This window comes from Capra hircus, chromosome 29 (assembly GCF_001704415.2).
Source record: "Capra hircus breed San Clemente chromosome 29, ASM170441v1, whole genome shotgun sequence".
Classification (NCBI taxonomy): Eukaryota; Metazoa; Chordata; class Mammalia; order Artiodactyla; family Bovidae; genus Capra; species Capra hircus.
Genome location: NC_030836.1, coordinates 43,218,059 through 43,235,514, shown reverse-complemented (window position 1 = coordinate 43,235,514; position 17,456 = coordinate 43,218,059). Strand labels below are relative to the sequence as shown.

Genomic DNA, 17,456 nt, shown 5'->3' with positions numbered 1-17,456 from the left:
CTTGGGCAGTCTGGCTGGAGAGGCTCTGGACCACTACGTTTTCCTGCCTAAGGTACAATCGCCTTCGACCTGTGAGGCCTCTTCCTCACTTCCTCTCTCTGAGCCTCTTATAAACAGGGAGAGCAGTAGTATCTTCCTGGCAGGGTTGTTGTCAAGATTAAGCGGTTTCAGAAACACACTGCCTTCAGTGTGACATGGGGGAACTGGACAAGCTCGAGCTGCAGGAATCGCGTGACCACCCGGCCTGGTTCCTGCCCCTCTCTGCCCAGGACGCCTCCCACCCCTTGACCTCTCCTGTCCCCGGGCTGAGGTGGACCAGCCACCCATCCAAGCGCTGCCCAGCTGCGTGACTCCCAGTGTGGCCGAGAGTCACTCACTGCCTCTCCGGGTCCTGGATGGTGTCAGGGAGTGGAAGTCCCCAGGTCTCTGGGAGGAAGAGGACCATGAGGCCGGCAGTGCTGGGGATGACACCATAGGAGAGCGGGGGCAACAGGGGCAGGACCTGGCTGGTCATCCTGGTCAGCGGGCCCATCACAGACCCCAGCTGAGCTGCTGAATGCAGGAAGCCTTCTGCGATTATCCTGTGAGTGGAGGGGAGGGCCAGGACCCTTGTCACAGCTGCTGTTCTGGTGGGGGCGGGGGGAGGCTTTCCTAGAGGAGGGGCAATTTGGCTGGGCCAGGGAATGCCAGGGGAGGGAAAGCTGGGCTGAAGGAGTCACCTTCCTCGAGGTCTCTGCTAACAGCACCTCCTCCATGGAGCCCACCTGGATTTTCCCATCCAGAGGGAGTTTCCGCTTTCTGGGAACATCTGGAGTCCTTCACAGGAACTCTCTCGGTCCCAGGCCATTCTTCCTGGTCTTGGGTACTTTGGAGGCTTGTGTCAGGGGTCCTGCTAGACCACTGAGCTCCCAGTTCAGGCTTCCCATAAAGTATCAATAATATCGATAAATGTGGTTTCTATAGGCTTTCCATAAAGTATCAACAATATAAAAATAAAGTGAACGAGTGAGTGAGCGAGCAAGCACCATGAGTAAGGCTGGGCCAGGCCTGTGGGGGCTGAGGTCCACCCCTGCTCTTCAACTGAGTAAGTCCTTGGCCACCCTAAACCTCAGTTTACCCAACTGTACAATGTGGGGCTTGTCTAACTCTTGACCACCTGGGGCTCCCTGGGGACAGGGAAGGGACAGTGGGAGGCAACCCCCCGGGCTCTTATAAGATTTCACCTGAGCAGCGGGCTCTGCGGCTCAAAGTGGTTCCCAGTCCGGAGGCCTCCAGGGGCCCTCCGTGGGGCTGCCTCTGAGTCTGGACTCTGGGGAGGGGCTGTGTGTAGAGGCCCTGGCTGAGCTGGGGCCTTTAGGGGGAGGACTCCCGGGTGTCTGCTCGGTTCCATGTCGGCGCCTGGTCCTCTCGCTCTCCGCTGTGTGTCCCTGGGTGCCAAGCCCCTCCCCGCCCTCCCCACGGGCCCTCGCGAGGGTGTGCCTTTCACAGCTGCAGCCCAGCCTACCACAGTGAAGTTGGGAAGAGTTCTGGCTTGTAAATCATAATGCAGGTTAAGCTGAAGCCAAAACACCCCTTTCCCAGCACAGCGAAGACCACACGCAGGGTCTGCAGGTCTAAGGCAGAGCAAAGGGTGAGCTGGGGTCTGCTGGGAGGGTCCCTGGGAGCCTGGAGCAGAGGGGCTGGGTTCTCCCACAGGGCTTCCTTGAGCTGAGAGCAGGTAGGTCCCAGGCGGTGTGCCCCAGGGCCAGGCTGCCCTGGGCTGGGCGGGGGCAGCCAGGAGATGTGGCTTGAGATGTCACAGTTGGGGGTGGGTGGGGGGTGGGGCGCAGGGCCAGAACCCAGCCAGGTCTGGGGTGGGTGAGCCTGGGTGGGTGGCACTCAATGGGGAGCCGCGACAGGGCTCCTGGGGCCCTGAGGGTGCCTCTTCCCTTGAAGGAGAGGGTCAGGCCGGGCCCAGGCCCACAGCAGCGCCCCCAGGCCACCCAGCGACCCAGAAGCTTGCCCGCAGCGCCTCAGCCTGCCCGTGGGGACCCTGCTCCTGCGGGGAGCCTCAGCGGGAAGCTGAGGTGAGGTCACACTCCCGCGGGGGGCCTAGACCCAGCTCCCCTTCCCATAAGTTGTCCTTGTAGGAAGAGTCTTAGAAACTGTCAAGAGCGCGTCTCGGAAGCTTTCCTTGGGGCACGGGTCTCACTCAGAGCTTGAGCTCACAGCTGGGCCTCCGTCCTCACACTAACCCCCGCTTCCTGGCTTGGTGGCCACTGGGGGACACCTGTCCCTGCCCCTCCCCATCACCCACCTTGAACAGTAAATCGAGACCCAAAGACAGTTTCTGGGGCTTCAAAGCGTCTGTGGGGAGAGTGAGCCAGGCACGCTTCCCGCCTCCCCAGCACTCTGTGAAGCATGTCTGGCTTCTCGAACACGAGGAAACACCGCTCGGTGCTTCTCCTCCTCACCTGGGGCCCCGCTCAGCCTCCCAGACCCGTTCCCGCTCTGCAGACTCGGCCTCCAGCTTCAAGTCTGGTCCAGGCCTGGCTCTGTCCCTCGCCGCTGCGGGATCTCGGGCACCGGGCTTCACCTCTCTGCACCTCAGCGTCACAGGGAGATGGGTGGGGGGCGGGTGGAGGAGGAGGCAGTCAGGGTCCTGGGGGGAGTGGGGAGGGTGGGGAGGGTGGGGAGGAGGCCGGCAGCCCTTCAGTCCCTCAGCTCCCAGCTCCGCTGACCAGTGCACTGGCCAAGATGGTGAGGCCGGCCCCGCCCAGGGAGCCAGCCAGGGTCGTGCAGCGGCCGAAGAACCTGAGCAGGAAGGTGGTGATGGTCTGGGCCAGGAGGTCCAAGCCTCCGAAGAGAACCTGGAGGGGGAAGATGTCGCTCCCCAGGTTCTGCAGGTCGAGGACTATCCCATAGTACGAGACGGTGAGGAAGAAGCTATGGGGGGGTAACCAGAGTCAGGCCCCTGCCCCGGGGGTAGTACAGAGTCCATGTCCCGCAGAGGAGCAGGCATGCCTGGGCGGGGATCCAGAGTCAGGCCTCTGCCCTGGGGAGGAGCAGGCACCCCTGGGGGGCATCCAGAGTCAGGCCCCTGCCCCAGGGAGGAGCAGGCGCCCCGGGGAGGAGCGGGCACCCCTGGGGGTAGTCCAGAGTCTATGTACCGCGGAGGAGCGGGCATACCTGGGTGGGGATCCAGAGTCAGGCCCCTGCCCTGTGGAGGAGGGCTCACTCTGGGAGCGTCTGCCCATGTGGGGCCCAGAAGGAACCGTCGGCCCAGTCGCTGGGCAGCCTGCAGGATCATCTCCCCTTGGTCAGGCTGCCCCAGGAAAGGGTGGGGAGGACAGGAGCCCATCCAGTGCGAGTGTGGGCCTTGGTGTCGGCCATGGCAGGCTGGGTGTCGTCTCTCAGCCTCCTGTCCACCAACCAAACAGCAGGAAGGCATGACCCTCTCTGGGCAGACGGGACAGTGGGTCAAGCTGACCTGCCCCTCCGTGAGGTTCTAGTGGATTTCCCTGGTGGCTCAGATGGTAAAGAATCTGCCTGTGATGTGGGAGACCTGGGTTTGATCCCTGGGTCGGGAAGAACCCCTGGAGAAGGGAATGGCAACCCTCTCCTGTATTCTGGCCTGGAGAATCCCATGGACAGAGGAGCCTGGTGGGCTACCGTCTGTGGGGTCGCAAAGAATCGGGCCCGACTGAGCGACTGACACACACAGTGCCCTCCAGCTCTGTTTCCTATTTCCGGTTGTGGCTGGAAACCTGCTCTACTGATCGGGAACCTGGGCAAGTCTCTGTCTCCCCCTCACCAGCTGCCAGTTTCTTTGTCTTGAAACATGGGGTTAATAACAGAAAGGGGTCTCAGTGGAAGACGCTGGGCTGTCCACTTCAGGATAGAATGTCTTATTTTTGGAGCCCTTGGGAGTTCTATGCCCCAGCTGCGCAGAGCATCCCATGGCTGGTCTACGCCGGCCAGAGGGACGACTTGGAAGGGCCGCCCCAGCTCCCAGGTCCCCAGGCTGGGGCCCGGCTGTGACAGCACCTGTCCCCTGTCCCTGCTGCTTCCTGCCCCCACTGCCCCCACTCCCCTCCACAGGAGGCGACCCCTGGAGCTCTCTCCATGAACTCAGTGCTCCCAGACCTCCATTTCAGAGTCTGCCACCCAGAGGGTGTCCCCTACCCCTACCCAGGAGGGTGGCTCCTGAGTAGCTGAACTTTGTTATTGTTTAGCCGCTAAGTTGTGTTCACCTCTCCGCCAGGATCCTCTGTCCGTGGGATTCTCCAGGCAAGAATCCTGCAATGGGTTGCCTTCTCCAGGCAAGAATCCTGCAATGGGTTGCCTTCTCCGGGGGATCTTCCCAGCCCAGGAATGGAACCCATATCTCCTGCTCTGGCAGGCGGATTCTTTATCACTGAGCCACCCTAGTAGCAAATTTCTGCCCCTTGGAGATTGAATCTGGCTCCACAAGTGGCCATGCAGGTAACTGATTCTTGACCACTTTTCCAGTCCACCCCACCCCCCACTTCACCTGGACAGTCCCCAGCCCTCCCCTTCAGCAGCGCCTGATTGCTGCCCCCCAAGAGGCTTCATTCGGGTGCCACCAGGCTAACAGCTGCAGAGAAAAGCTGCAATTCCTGCAGAAACGGGTGCTTCCTGAAATTTGTGAACGTGACTGGGAGAAAAGCTGGGCTGACTTGTGGGCACGAGCACCTAGAGTCTTAGCCAGTAATAACTGGGTTAACAGTCAAAGCCAAGGAAACCCAGGAGGGTGGCCGCCTCACAGTCAGTGATTTGAATAACAAAGGGTGCAGAGCAGCCCCTGGGAGGACTGAGGAAGCCTTGATGGTTTTTGAAAGAACGGCCTGGACACTCACTGGCCCCCGGGCACTCCTAATTTATCAGCAGAAAAAGAAAAGCACAAAAATAGAGGGGAAGTATTTGATGCATTCTTTGTTCTAAGATGCAGCACTTATTTGCCATTATAACTCACATGTGCTAAAATATAGCATAAAATCAATGTTTTCCTAATTTTGAGTTTTATTTCCAGATCGAGTCCCAATCAGACCTGACCCTCACTTTTTGATCCGCTCTTCGGGAAGTTGCTTAAACTAACTTTGTCTTAAGGAGCCTTTGCCTGGTCCCAGGTGGAAAAGACCCTGATGCTGGGAAAGATTAAGGGCAGGGGGAGAAGGAGGCGACAGAGGATGAGCTGGTTGGATGGCATCATTGACTTAATGGACCGTGGGTCTGAGCAAACTCAGAGAGATGGTGAAGGACAGGGAGGCCTGGCGTGCTGCAGTCCACGGGGTCACAAAGAGTTGGGCTCGGCTGAGCAACTGAACAGCGCTAACAACAAAGGCCGCCCTGGGGGCGGGGCCTCCTTGGGAGGGGAGTCCACGCTTACTGTGGGGCGGGAGGGTCTGGCAGGGAGCTCAGCCGGGGTTCAGATGCCCACTCTGTCATCTCGAGCACGTGTCTTTCCTCTCCTGGCCCCTCTTTCCCATCTCTAAAGTGGGATACAAATGAACTAGTCTCACGGGATGGCTCAGAGGGGGCCGTGTGTGGCGGGAATGTCACTTCCACACCCCAGGAGTCCAGCTGTCAGGGTGGGTGGTGCTGACTTTCCAGTTCCTGCTGGTCCCTTGGCTCTGGGGACATCGTGGCTCTGCCCCTGCCCTGGGCTTCAGTCTGACCCGGCTCCCCACCCAGGACCATATCCCAGCCCTGCTCTCTGGCTGACTTTCGGCACAAGCCAGCCTCCTGACCACATCTGTGCGTACTCCGTCTCCCCGACCTGTCAGGCTCCTGCTCCCTGGGGGAGCTGCCTGTCCAAGCCAGGGATGGACCCCATGAGGCTGTAGGGGCTGTCTTCCCCCTGAATACTGCCCCCCCAGCTCTATCACTGGGAGGGGTACACGGGGCAGCATACTTCACTACCAGCAGTTTGCAGGTTCTCCAGCGGAGCATGGGCAGGCGAACAGGTCCAGCACTGACTGGCGGGGCTTTGCAGAGGCCACCTCCTCCTGCATGCTGGACATCAGTACCTGCGGGGGCAACGGGGCAGTGAACGCTGGAACCATGGCCCTGCCTCACTCCCATGGAGAAATGGTGTCCAGGTGGGCAGAGGGATGGGGAGAGCCTGGCTTTGGACCCTGGAGATGGAGAGCCCTGGGGGTGGGGCGGGGCTGAAGGCAGAAAGGCTTCTCTTTGGCCCAGCCTGAGCTCTCTTCTGCAGACCCAGTTCCCCTCTTGGAGCCAAGGCGCCGTCTTGTGTCCCGTCTCTGGCTGCTAAGCTGCCTGCTGCAGGGAGCCCTTGGCAGTTACCCCAGGAGGCCCTACCATCCCTCTTCATTCCCCTTGGCTGGCTTCAGGGCACAGCTGCCCAGTCACACTGGCTCCTTACTGCATCCCAAGTGCCCATCCAGTCTACACCTGCACCCTGGGCCCTGCCTGCCCTCTGCTCAGCTCAGTCCTGGCCAGCTCTAGCTCACCTCCTCCTGGAAGTCTTTCCTGATCCTTCTGCCTTCAGGGAACTGAGTGCCCTTGTCTCTGTCCGCACATCCTCCCACACCTACTTCCTTGAAATAGCCACCTTCAGACAAGCACATCCCATTTCGCCAAATACGTTGAAGAGCCTTATGCGGTGTGTGGGCAATATATGTGGGTTAAGGCAGTGAATAATAGATGTGGTGATGTGGGTGTGTGGCTGTTATTGGTTATGGTTGTTTTGTTGCTAACTGTGGCTGTGTTGTTGATGGTGGCTGTGGTGGAGTTGGGGCTAGTGATGAAGATGATGGTGACTGTCTTGGTGGTGTGGATATTGATGGTGATGTTGATGGTATTGGTGGTGGTGATGGTGGTGGGGATAGTGACAGTGGTGGTGGTGGTGATGGTGGTGGGGACAGTGATGGTGATGGTGATGGTGGTGGTGATGGTGATGGTGGTGGGGATGGTGGTGGTGGGGATGGTGATGGTGGTGTGGATGGTGATGGTGGTGGTGGTGATGGTTGTGGTGATGGTGTTGGTGGTGGTGATGGTGGTGGTGGTAATGGTGGTGATGGTGGTGGTGGTGGTGATGGTGGTGGGGATAGTGATGGTGGTGGTGGTGGGGATGGTGGTGGTGGTGGTGGGGATGGTGGTGGTGGTGGTGGTGGTGATGGTGGTGGTGGTGGTGATGGGGATGGTGGTGGGGATAGTGATGATGGTGGTGATGGTGATGATCGTTGTGATGGTGATGGTGGTGATGGTGACAGTGATGGAGATGGTGATGGTGGTGGGGATGGTGATGGTGGTGGTGGTGACGGTGATGGTGGTGGTGATGGTGATGGTGGTGGGGATAGTGATGATGGTGGTGATGGTGATGATCGTTGTGATGGTGATGGTGGTGATGGTGACAGTGATGGAGATGGTGATGGTGGTGTGGATGGTGATGGTGGGGATGGTGATGGTGGTGTGGATGGTGATGGTGATAGGGATCGTGGTGGGGACAGTGCTGGTAGGTTTGATGGTGATAATTACGGTGATAATGGTAATGATATGCCAGTGATGGTAGAGACTGCGAAGGTGATAGTGATGTTGATGATGGTGTTTTGATGTTAGGAGTCTGTTGATGGGGGTGGTGCTGGAGTGGATAGGGGTGATGCTAGTGACAATTTAGATAAAACATCAGTAGATGTCCTTTCCTGGGTCATACCTCACACTCTGGGTCACAACAACAGCATGTTACCTCTACGGTCAGTGTCTTTTGGGCTTCCTTGTGGCCATTTATCTTGGCCACCTTTTTGAGTTCCTGAAGCGTTTGATCTGGTTTGCCTATGATAATCAGCCATCAGGCGGATTCTGGCAGCCACCTGTTAAAGAAGCAGGTGCTGACTGGGTCTTTGCTTTCTTTGCTCGGACTGGTGGCCAGGTGCCCAGGTCAGGTGGGGAGGGGGTGGTGGGTAGCAGGCCCTCTGGCTACAGCAGGGGTGGGGAGAAGGCAGCTGCTTCTCCCTCTGTCCTGCTAATGCCAAGCTGGGAAGTCCCTGATGGTCGCAGAATAAGGATGAGTCCCAACGCCTGGCCACCCTCTCCACCAGCCGCCACTCCCTGCCACCCCATCTAGCTTCCCTGCTGCCAGGAGCATGCCCGCCCAAGCCCCACATTCAGTCAGTGCCCAGGTGACTGGACATGGGTGATTCTAGGGCCATTTCTATGACAGAAAGCTTGTATCATGCTGAATTAAACACACACACACATTTAAAACATCCCCAGCCAGAACCAAGTGGTTTTATAAAAGTAGTCAGCTTCTTTCCAGCCTCAGGGGCAGATGGACAGGGAGAAGTATCTCCCTGGTGAAAGGGTCCAGAGTTCTCCCAGCCCACAGGAGCTCAGCTGGGTTCACGGGGAAGCTAAGAAGAATTTCTGGAGGCAGTATGTCATGGTTAGAAGAGCCAGCCCACCCGGGGATACAAATCCTGCCTCTGGCACAAAACAGTGGTGTGGCTTTGGGCAAGCCACGGAACCTCTGAGGGCCTCAGCCCCTCATCTGCAAGTAGCAGTAATAACGTCTTCCTTCCTCATTAGAGGACGTGTTGATGGGCCTCCATTGTGGCCCAGTGGTTAAGACTCTGCTTTTCCACTGCAGGGGTTGCTGGTTCAATCTTTGGTCCGGGAACTAATATCCTTCCCCACAAATAAAAGCAAACAAGTGATTTAAATGACACATTAAAAAAAGCAGTGTTGATGGACATCTGGTGTTGCAAAGAGCGCCTGGGACGCACCCAGTCAGTGTGATCAGGGTGGCTTAATCAGTGTAACTATGGAACAGTCTTCTTCCTTTCTTCCTGGTCCTGTTGATACAATAAATCTCCACATTGTCAGTGACTTCTGGTCTATTTTATTTTCTGACGGATCCCCAGTGCCTAAAGCCAAGTCTAGCACAGAGAAGGAGCACAATAAACACTTGAGAATGAGTGAATGTGTCCTTATCCTCCTCTACCTGCCCACAGCAGACCAGCTCGGCTCTGGCCCATGGGCACAAGAGAACTTATGAGGACAGGAATTTGTGATTATTCCCCTGTGTCTCTTCCTCCAGTCCCCACCCGAGCAGGTATTTTCAGACCTCAGAGATTTTCGAAGCATCAGAAATAGTAATGATAATAACTTTCCATATCCAATGCCTGACTTGGATGTCTGCAAGCTGGGCAAGTGCTGTGAAGCAGTGAGGCTGGTGGGTGTGGGGAGCTGGTGTCAGTGTGAGTAAAGGATGGAGCCCTCAGCCTTGGGCCAGTGGGCTGGGCTGGAGGGAACCTCGGACCCCTGGCTGAAATGCCTACCCCAAAACTCTGAGCCTCCACAACATCTTTCCCAGTGGGGTCTGACCACATCACTCTCTTCCAGGGTCTCAGCATCTTGGGAGCAGTGGCCAGCCAGAAAGGCAGGGGTGAGGGGCACCCTCTTGGATTCCCCTCCCGTTTCTCCCCAAGGGAAAAGGCCCCACACTGTACTGACCAGGATATCGGGAAGATGACAAAGAAAGGCACCGACACGGCCAGCTGGAGGGTTCGTCAGTCCCGCAGGGCGAAGGCCAGGCCACCCGCGGCCATCTGGCCGATGCTGTAGGTGGACCCCAGGATCGCCATGGTGACAGCCCTCGTGCTGGTCGTGGTCCACTCCACCACTGAAGGGCAGTGCAGACACGCAGGTGAGGGCCCTGTGAGGTGGGCCCTCAGGCCCCCTCTTCCCCACCGCACCCCATCCCCACACCGTGGCTGGGGCCGGCGATCAAGAGACTCACTGAATATCGCGGAGGTCAGGAGGATGCTAGACAACCCCAGAGCACTCAGAAACCAGAGGCCACAGTAGACAGGGAAACTGGGGGCAGCGACGGTGCTGATGCTGGTTGTGGCCACCCGCAGGCAGCACCAGCTCAGAACTGACTTCCGCCCAAACCTGTTTGGGGAGACAAGCATGGTAGGCACCTGGAGAGAGGCCTGGGGACTTGGGAACAGAGGCAAGGGCTTGCCGCCAGAAGGCCGAAGGGGATCCTGCTGGAGCCTCCCCCAGGTGCAGGCAGGCAGCACCTCCTCAGATCTCCAGGGACCACGTTCAGGGTGTGTTTGTTATAAAAATGGCAGACGTCTTGCTCTCGTGGGGCAGTGTAGCCTCATGGTCCAGAATAGACTGGCATTGGATGCTTGGGTCTGAGCCCAGCTCTGCCCTTCCCAGGTGACCTTGGGCACCTGGCTGGGTGTCTGCGGGCCACGATCTCTCTGTCTATAAAATGTAGGCATGAGATGCTGAACAAGGGGCAGCATCGCAGGCGGCTCGGGGCCTGTGGCCTTGGGTGAGCCTGGCGACACACTGGAGCCCACACGCTCATGGTGCCGCTGCCGCCCCGAGGTCAGTCCAGCCTGAACCACGCAGGCATTGAGCTGAAGTCTGTGTCAGGCAGGGGCCTTTCCTGGTGGCTCAGCGGTAAAGAATCCGCCTGCCAAGGCAGGAGAAGCAGGTTCGATCCCTGGGTTGGGAAGATCCCCTGGAGGAGGAAATGGCAATCCACTCCAGGATTCTTGCCTGGAGAATCCCATGGACAGAGGAGCCTGGGGGGCTACGGTCCATAGGGTCACAAAGAGTCGGACACGACTGAAGCAGCTGAGCATGCACACACGTGTCGGTCAGACTGGAGAGACGCGGGCCAACCTCAGCCTCGCCTGTCTGGGCAGTGCCCAGAAGCAGGAACACACGCCCCAGATCTCGGGGTGAGACCAGGAGGCTGAAGCCTGGCGCTGACCGCAGGCTCACCAGGCGGCTGAAGATGGATTGCGATGTGGCTCCCGGTGTGGGCGGCCCCTGGGGAAGGAACGGTGGCTGCCGGGTGCCCAGTGCTCTGAGAGTGCAAACTGGAGGACCTCCTCGGTGCTCGGGCTCCCCACTGCGCTCGGGATAAGGTAATGTAAGGCCCACGAAGAGCCGCCACTGTGTCGGCCCAGCCCGGGCTCTGCATGTGACTAACTCACTTCATCATCGCAGTCCCCTGGGCAGGTGGCAGGGTGCCCACTGACAGGAGGAAACCAAGGCACAGAGAAATAATACACCCATCTTCTAAGAAGCTGGGGCTCAGGACGCCCCAGAGCCCGAGCTGCTGGGCATAGTGGGGGCCCCATTTGTGCCTTCAGCATATTACGGGCAGTAAGCTGTGTGCTGGGCACCAAGGATGTGACCCCAAGGCCTCTGCCTCCTTGGAGCTATGGTCTCGTGGGGACATACAGAATCAATGAGCTAACGAGAGCTGGGCACCGGCAGAGAGCCAGGAGCTGTGAGCGGACAGCTGCCAGGGCCGTGGGACCTGTGGGCCCGAAGCTGGGAAGGCCTCTGCAAGGAGCTGCCTGGAGCAGAGTGACCTGCATGCTGGGCACAAAGGGGCCATGAGTGGAAACCTCTAGGCGAGGTGAGGGCTGGGTGGGAGCAGGGCTGCTCCAGGAGGGGCTGGCGAAGCCACCAGCTAGAAGCCAAGTGCTGAGCAGGGGTGGCGGGGTGGGTGGGGACTGTCCTTGGCGTGGGGGCCCAGGGGACCTCAGGCTGGGCAGTGACAAGATCCACACACAAGCCTTTGCCGAGTCACTCTGAGTGCTGCGGCAGAACGGAAGGCCCAGTGGAGGCAGGAGACCCCAGAGGAGGCTGTGGCCAGCCCAGGCCAGAGAGGGTGGTGGTTTGGGCAAGGGGGTGGCATGCAAGGCAGGGCCCTGGGCTGGGAGCTGTGCTTTGGAGAAGGAGCCCTGTGAGCGTGGAGGCTGAGGGAGGGAACATGGGGCTGGCTCCTAGGGAGGCTGTCCTCCAGGATGGAGTCTGGTGGGCAGGGCTTGGGCTGGGTGGGGGTGGGGGTTCAGGGGTGCAGCAGGGGCCGTGGTAACTGTGAGGTCCATCCAAGTGGAGACTCCAGGCCGGCAGCTGGGTTTGCAAGCTGAGGGGGTGCAACGTGGGCGTTTTCAGCACTGGACAGCGGCGCCTGGGGCAGGACCTGAGCACAGACTGAGCAAGGTTCCCAGAGAGGGTCCTGGGCGCTCCACCTCAGGAGAGGCGTGGAGAAGAGGGGAGGGGGCACTCAGGGAGGGGCAAGGGGGCTGGATCTCTTTCATTACACTTCACGTTGTTGTTGTTGAGTCACTCAGTCATGTCCAACTCCTTTGCGACCCCATGGACTGTAGCCCACCAGGCTCTTCTGTCCATGGGATCTTACAGGCAAGAGTACTGGAGCGGGTTGCTATTTCCTCCTCCAAGGGATCTTCCTGACCCAGGGATCAAACCTGAGTCTTCTGCCTTGGCAGGTGGATTCTTTACCGCTGAGCCACCAGGGAAGCCCTGGTCAAAAGAAAGAGGGTTCTGTCTCTCTCCAGAAAGCCATCAGCTCCCCGAGGGCAGGGACTGTGCACACAGTAGGTGCTCAGTAAAGTTTGGTGCAAACGCTGAAGAGGAGAGTGAATGTTCAGGGTGGTTTCTCAGCTCAGCCCAGCATCAAGGTTCAGACGGTGGGTTCTCAGCCCCCTGGGAACTTGGGGCTCAGACTCCAGATGGGAGAGACTCTCTCCTAAGAAGCACGAACGTCCACTGCACATTACTTACCTCTGTCCTCACAACGCTCATTCTGTTTTGAAGGAGCTGGAGGGGAGGAGAGGAGATACTCACTGGTGGGAGAGGAAGCCACAGATGATGCATCCCACCATGGCCCCAGCCATGTAGATGGACTGGCCTAGGGGCTTCAGGCCTTGGTGGTCACACACCAAGTCCCACTGGAAGAAGAGGAGGGTGTGTCAGCCTGGCTCAGGGGGTGTGGAATAGTGGCGTCAGGGTGGCAGAGGAAGGTCCAGAACCCCCAGAGGGGATCTGGCCTCCCCCAGTGGGGTCCCCAGAATCTTAAATCCAGACAACCATGGGGGAAGGGGTATGTGGGCAGCAGGCCTCACCCCCGACCCCTGCCCCACTTATGATCAGCAGGGCAGGACACATGGGACATGGTTCTGGGTCTAACGGCGGGACAGGTCCCTCCTAGTGGACAGTGGTGGCCGGTGGTTAACCACAAGGCTCAAATTCCGAGTCAGCTGATGACTGACCAGCTGGTGACCCCAGCTGTGTTCCTGCACCTGGCTGAGCCCGTCTCCTCCAGGAACAGGGCTGTATGGCTGCCTCTCTTGCAGAATGGTGAAGATGAGCACATGTCATTGTGAATTTTTCCTGCCATCTGCTGGGGACCAAGCAGCCATTGCCTGAACATCGCCTGCACCGCCTCCCCCCCCAGCGTCTGCCCTTCCCTTCACCAAGGCCTGCCTGCCTTGCCCACGGCTCTGCCTGTTTCCACCTTCGCTGTCTGAACCACTGCAGGTGGGGCGCTCCCCCCACCCCCAAACACACACACACGCTGCAGGGCATTGTCCACCCTGCAAAGTCATCTCTTGAAAATGCAGATCAGGTCACAGCGCTGCCTTGTTCCAAAGCCTCTGGGGACTTTTCTTTGCACTTAAGGAAAAGCCAGGCTCCTTCCACACGTGCCCGTCCATCTCCCGACCCCTAACCCTCTGTGCCAAGTGCTGCTCTCTCAACACCCAGACACGCTCCCACCTCTGTCCCGACCCGGCTCTGCCCCAGCCTGCATGTGACTGATTCCTCTGCTTATAATCCAAGTGTCATCTGAAATGTCGCCTCTTCCCTGCCTGCTCTCCTTTCCCTACTTGCGGAAGCTGCTTTCTCCCTTGTGCTCACTGATGACGCAGGGGCCTTGAGCCTCAAGGCAGGACAGAAAGTGAGGGAGATGTTCCGGCACCTGGATCCCTGGGTTGAATTAGAGTACACTTCAGCTGTGTGTCCTGGGGCAAGTTACTTAACCTCTGTGGGCTTTTGTTTTGTCAGTTATTAAACGGGGTCAATCATAAGACCCACCTCAAGAGATTGCTGTGAAATAGTGACGACAAGGAAAGCATCAGAGCGGTGGCTGCTGCTTTAAGGGCACAAGGTGTGGACTCCATTCTTATTCCTGGCTTGAAGGCTGACTGGTTCTGGATTCTCCTGCAGAATGTAAGCTCCCCGAAGCTACCTGTAACCCTAGCCCCACATGGGAATTCTGGCCATCCCAAGCCATCAGTAATTAATGTTGAGGGAGCGCACATCATTTAATAGCGCTGATGGAGGTGTTCTAAACCTCACAGTCGTTGGGAGGCTGGGAAGGGGGAAGAAATGGTGGGCGTGGTGGTGGGGGGACCCTCACCTCAGTCACGATGGTGGAGGTGAAGGTGCTGTGGTCGTAGGCCCAGCCGTCCATGCACAGCTCCGTGTCGGCCTCGCTCCAGTTGGTGGCCGTGGCGTTGGGGTCCAGGAGCTGCCACTGTGGGTGGCGGAAGCAGAGACACCGGTGGGGCCCACGGTTGGGGCCCGGTGGGATGGAGACGGGCAGGAGGGCCTTGGGGCTGAGGTTGGCGGGGGCCCCGGAGCCATTGTCCAGCAGGTGAGCCCAGCAGGGGTGGCCTGGGATGGCGGCTGAAACATTCTCCACGACTAACTGGAAGGGAACCCAGACCAAGAAGAGGAAGAAGGTGAGGATCTGGAGGGCCTGGAAGAGCCCCACGCCCCCCGCCTGCTCCAAGAGCTCAGTGAACGCCATGGACAGAGCTGCGGCCCCCAGAGTGGGTCTCCTGGGCATCGGGGAGCTGGTGAGCACCTGGCCTGCTGCCCAGAACCACGGGCAGGCGCAGGATCGCCGGACCTTCTACCTCCGCTCGCCGCTCCGCCCCACAGGGGCGGGCCAGCAGGTCCAGTCTGTCCTAAGATGCCCGAGAGACTTTGAAGAAACCCCTCCTCCTCCCCCTATTTCTAAGAATGACTGCTTGGATGCCCCTCTGGTCTGGAGTGGGGACAAAACTCACAGGGGCATCCAGCACCTGAGAGTGGAAGGTCAAGAAAATTAACAAAAAAGTCAGTGCTGCGATGTGACTGAATTACAGCTGTGGGACAAACATCACCCAGGCTGTGGCTTCATTGCTCGGGTTAAAGTTAAATCCCAGAGAGGAATTCCAGGGGAGAAAGGTGGGCTCGGCCTCTCAGGAAGGCTTCAGCGTCTCCCTGCGGGCCGTGTGATGGCATCCTCCAATCTAACTTCTTTTTCACTTGCTCTGGATCTCCGTTGCGTTGTGCAGGCTTTCTCTAGCTGCAGCGAGTGGGGGCTCCTCTCCCCTGCGGTGCGTGGGCTTCGCGTTGTGGGGGCTGCTCCCTGCTGTGGAGCACGGGCTCCAGGTGCGTGGGCTTCGCGTTGTGGCACACAGGTGGGCTCTCGGGCTGACGGCTTCAGTTGCCGCCACGCACAGTCTTAATGGATCCCAGGCCAGGGACTGAACCTTTGTCCCCGATATTGGCAGGCAGATTCCTAAGCACTGTACCGCTGGGAAAGTCCCCAGCATGCTTCAGTCTGAACTTTCAGAACTCTTTGCATGTGTCCCTTTGAATCGGGAGACTGTTGGCCCAACTTTCACCCATCCTGGGCCATTTCAGTTCATTTTGCTAAAGCACAGAGTACGGATTGAGCAGCACCTGCCCGCTGCCCCACCAGCTGGGGTCCAACGCCCTGAGGTTGCAGGGAGGCTGGGGGAGGTGGGGGGGTGGGTGTGCAGAGGACCCAGGCCTGGGCTGTTTCCCTCCCTACCACGCATCTCCTACCAGACTGCCTGGGAGACCAGCTCGCAGACGCACTATTTCAGGAAGTTTCTATTTCGAGGTTCCAGGTTGCCTTTATTAGATTGTAAGCTCCCCCAGGGTGGAAACCATGGCTACCATTTCCTGGCATCCCTGAGAAAGCCCTCGTGGGCCTTGGAGCTGAGCAGGTGTGCAGACTGGGGAAGTGAGTAAAGTCAAGCCTGCCCGACCCAGTGTCTGATGGCAGCCTGGGTGTGAGGAGATGGGGAGGCCGCACCCCAGCACCCCGCCCTGTGCTGTGCCTCCTAGTAACAGCTGCTCCTGGCACCTAGGGCTCGCTGTGTGCTCAGCTCTATGCTGACCACGCTGCCTGCAGGCTCTCACTCATGCCTCATAGCAGCCCAGGAGAGAAGCAGTGCTGACTCCCCCAGACAAGGAAACCAAGGCTGAGAGGGCAGGCAGCTTGCCCAAGGGTCACACAGCATAGCCAGGATTCGAACCAGACACCGCAACCCACACTCTCTGATGCCCCTGACCAGCTGCTAGTTGGCCTCTATCCTGTCATGGACCAAGTGCTAGCTAAAGGCTGGAATTCAGAATTTGGGTCAGAATCAGGGCCAGTCACTCCCAGGATGCGAGAAGAATTGGCTGAGTCAGTTCTGGAGAGAAGTCTGAAGCTTGCTGGAAGTATGGGTGGGTGAGGTGTGGGTGGGCGTCTGGACCCTAAACTTCCCAGAAGCTCCCCAGAGGGCTTGGGGAACTCAGCCAAGATGGCGCCCAGCCAGCACGCTGGGAGTCAGGGCTCTGGGCCTGGATTTCAAAGTCTGGGCCGCTGCCTCTCTGGTAGGGACTCATTATGAATTTTAAAATAGCAAGTGCAGAGATGTGGGGAGATAGGCAGCTCAAACTAAAGCCCAAGGAGGCCAGGAGAGAGGGGCTGATTGGGACCAGCCCCCTCTAGAACAGCCCCGAACTGAATCTGAATTTTGCATGAAAGAACTGTGCTTCATGCTTGGGTTTGTGCAAACACCATCCTCACAAGGGAAGGCTGTGACCTTGAGCAGCGACCTCCCCTCTCTGGACCCCCATTTTCTGACCTGGAAAAGGAAGTGTTGCCCTGTCGGTACTTCCAACCTTAGCAGGGATCAGAGACCACAGGGGTGCTGGTGAAAATGCAGATCCCCAGTGAGCCCAGGGATCTGCATTTAAAAGCACGCCCCCAGGGGCTTCCCTGGCGGCCCTCTGCAGGTGACAGAGGTTCCATCCGTGGTCTGGAAGCTGGGAAGCAACTAAGCTTGTGCACCACAAACACTGACGCCCACTCCCTACAGCCCAAGCTCTGCAGCAGCAGAAGCCACCGCAATGGGAAGCCCAGGAGCCACAACCAGCGATCATCCCTTGCTCCCCACAGCTAGAGAAAGCCCGCTTGCAAAGACCCAGTGCAGCCAAAAATAATAAAGTAACTAATTAAAAAATATATAGCCACTCTAGCCTTCTTTCAAAAAACAAAACAAAACAAAACAAAACAAAACAAAAAAGCCCCCAGGTGATTCCGCTGCACTCGGACCCAGGCTCCCTTGGACAGTGGCTGAGCAGAGGTGGCTGCTGAAATCCCAGGGTTCCGGAGAGAATTCTTTTCTCCTTCTACCTTCTCCTTCCATATGGTTTAAAAAATGTTCTCTTCCTCCCTGCCCTTTGCCTGTCATGGACGCCCCTAGGCTTTGCTTACAACAGAAGGTCAAACCTCCTGGATTTGCCAGAAGGCTCCCGGAATCTCCAACTGACTTTCCGCTTCCAGGCCAAGGAATTTTTAA

At 58.3% G+C, this 17,456-nt stretch overlaps 1 protein-coding gene across 1 annotated transcript; it reads right to left on the bottom strand.

The window, feature by feature from the left end:
• Positions 374-14,617, bottom strand: SLC22A11 (solute carrier family 22 member 11). The gene is given in 11 exon segments (XM_005699974.2): positions 374-581; positions 1,505-1,613; positions 2,576-2,585; positions 2,721-2,925; positions 5,915-5,960; positions 5,963-6,029; positions 7,712-7,835; positions 9,478-9,646; positions 9,764-9,918; positions 12,652-12,755; positions 14,225-14,617. Coding segments are annotated over 11 exon segments (1,590 nt in total).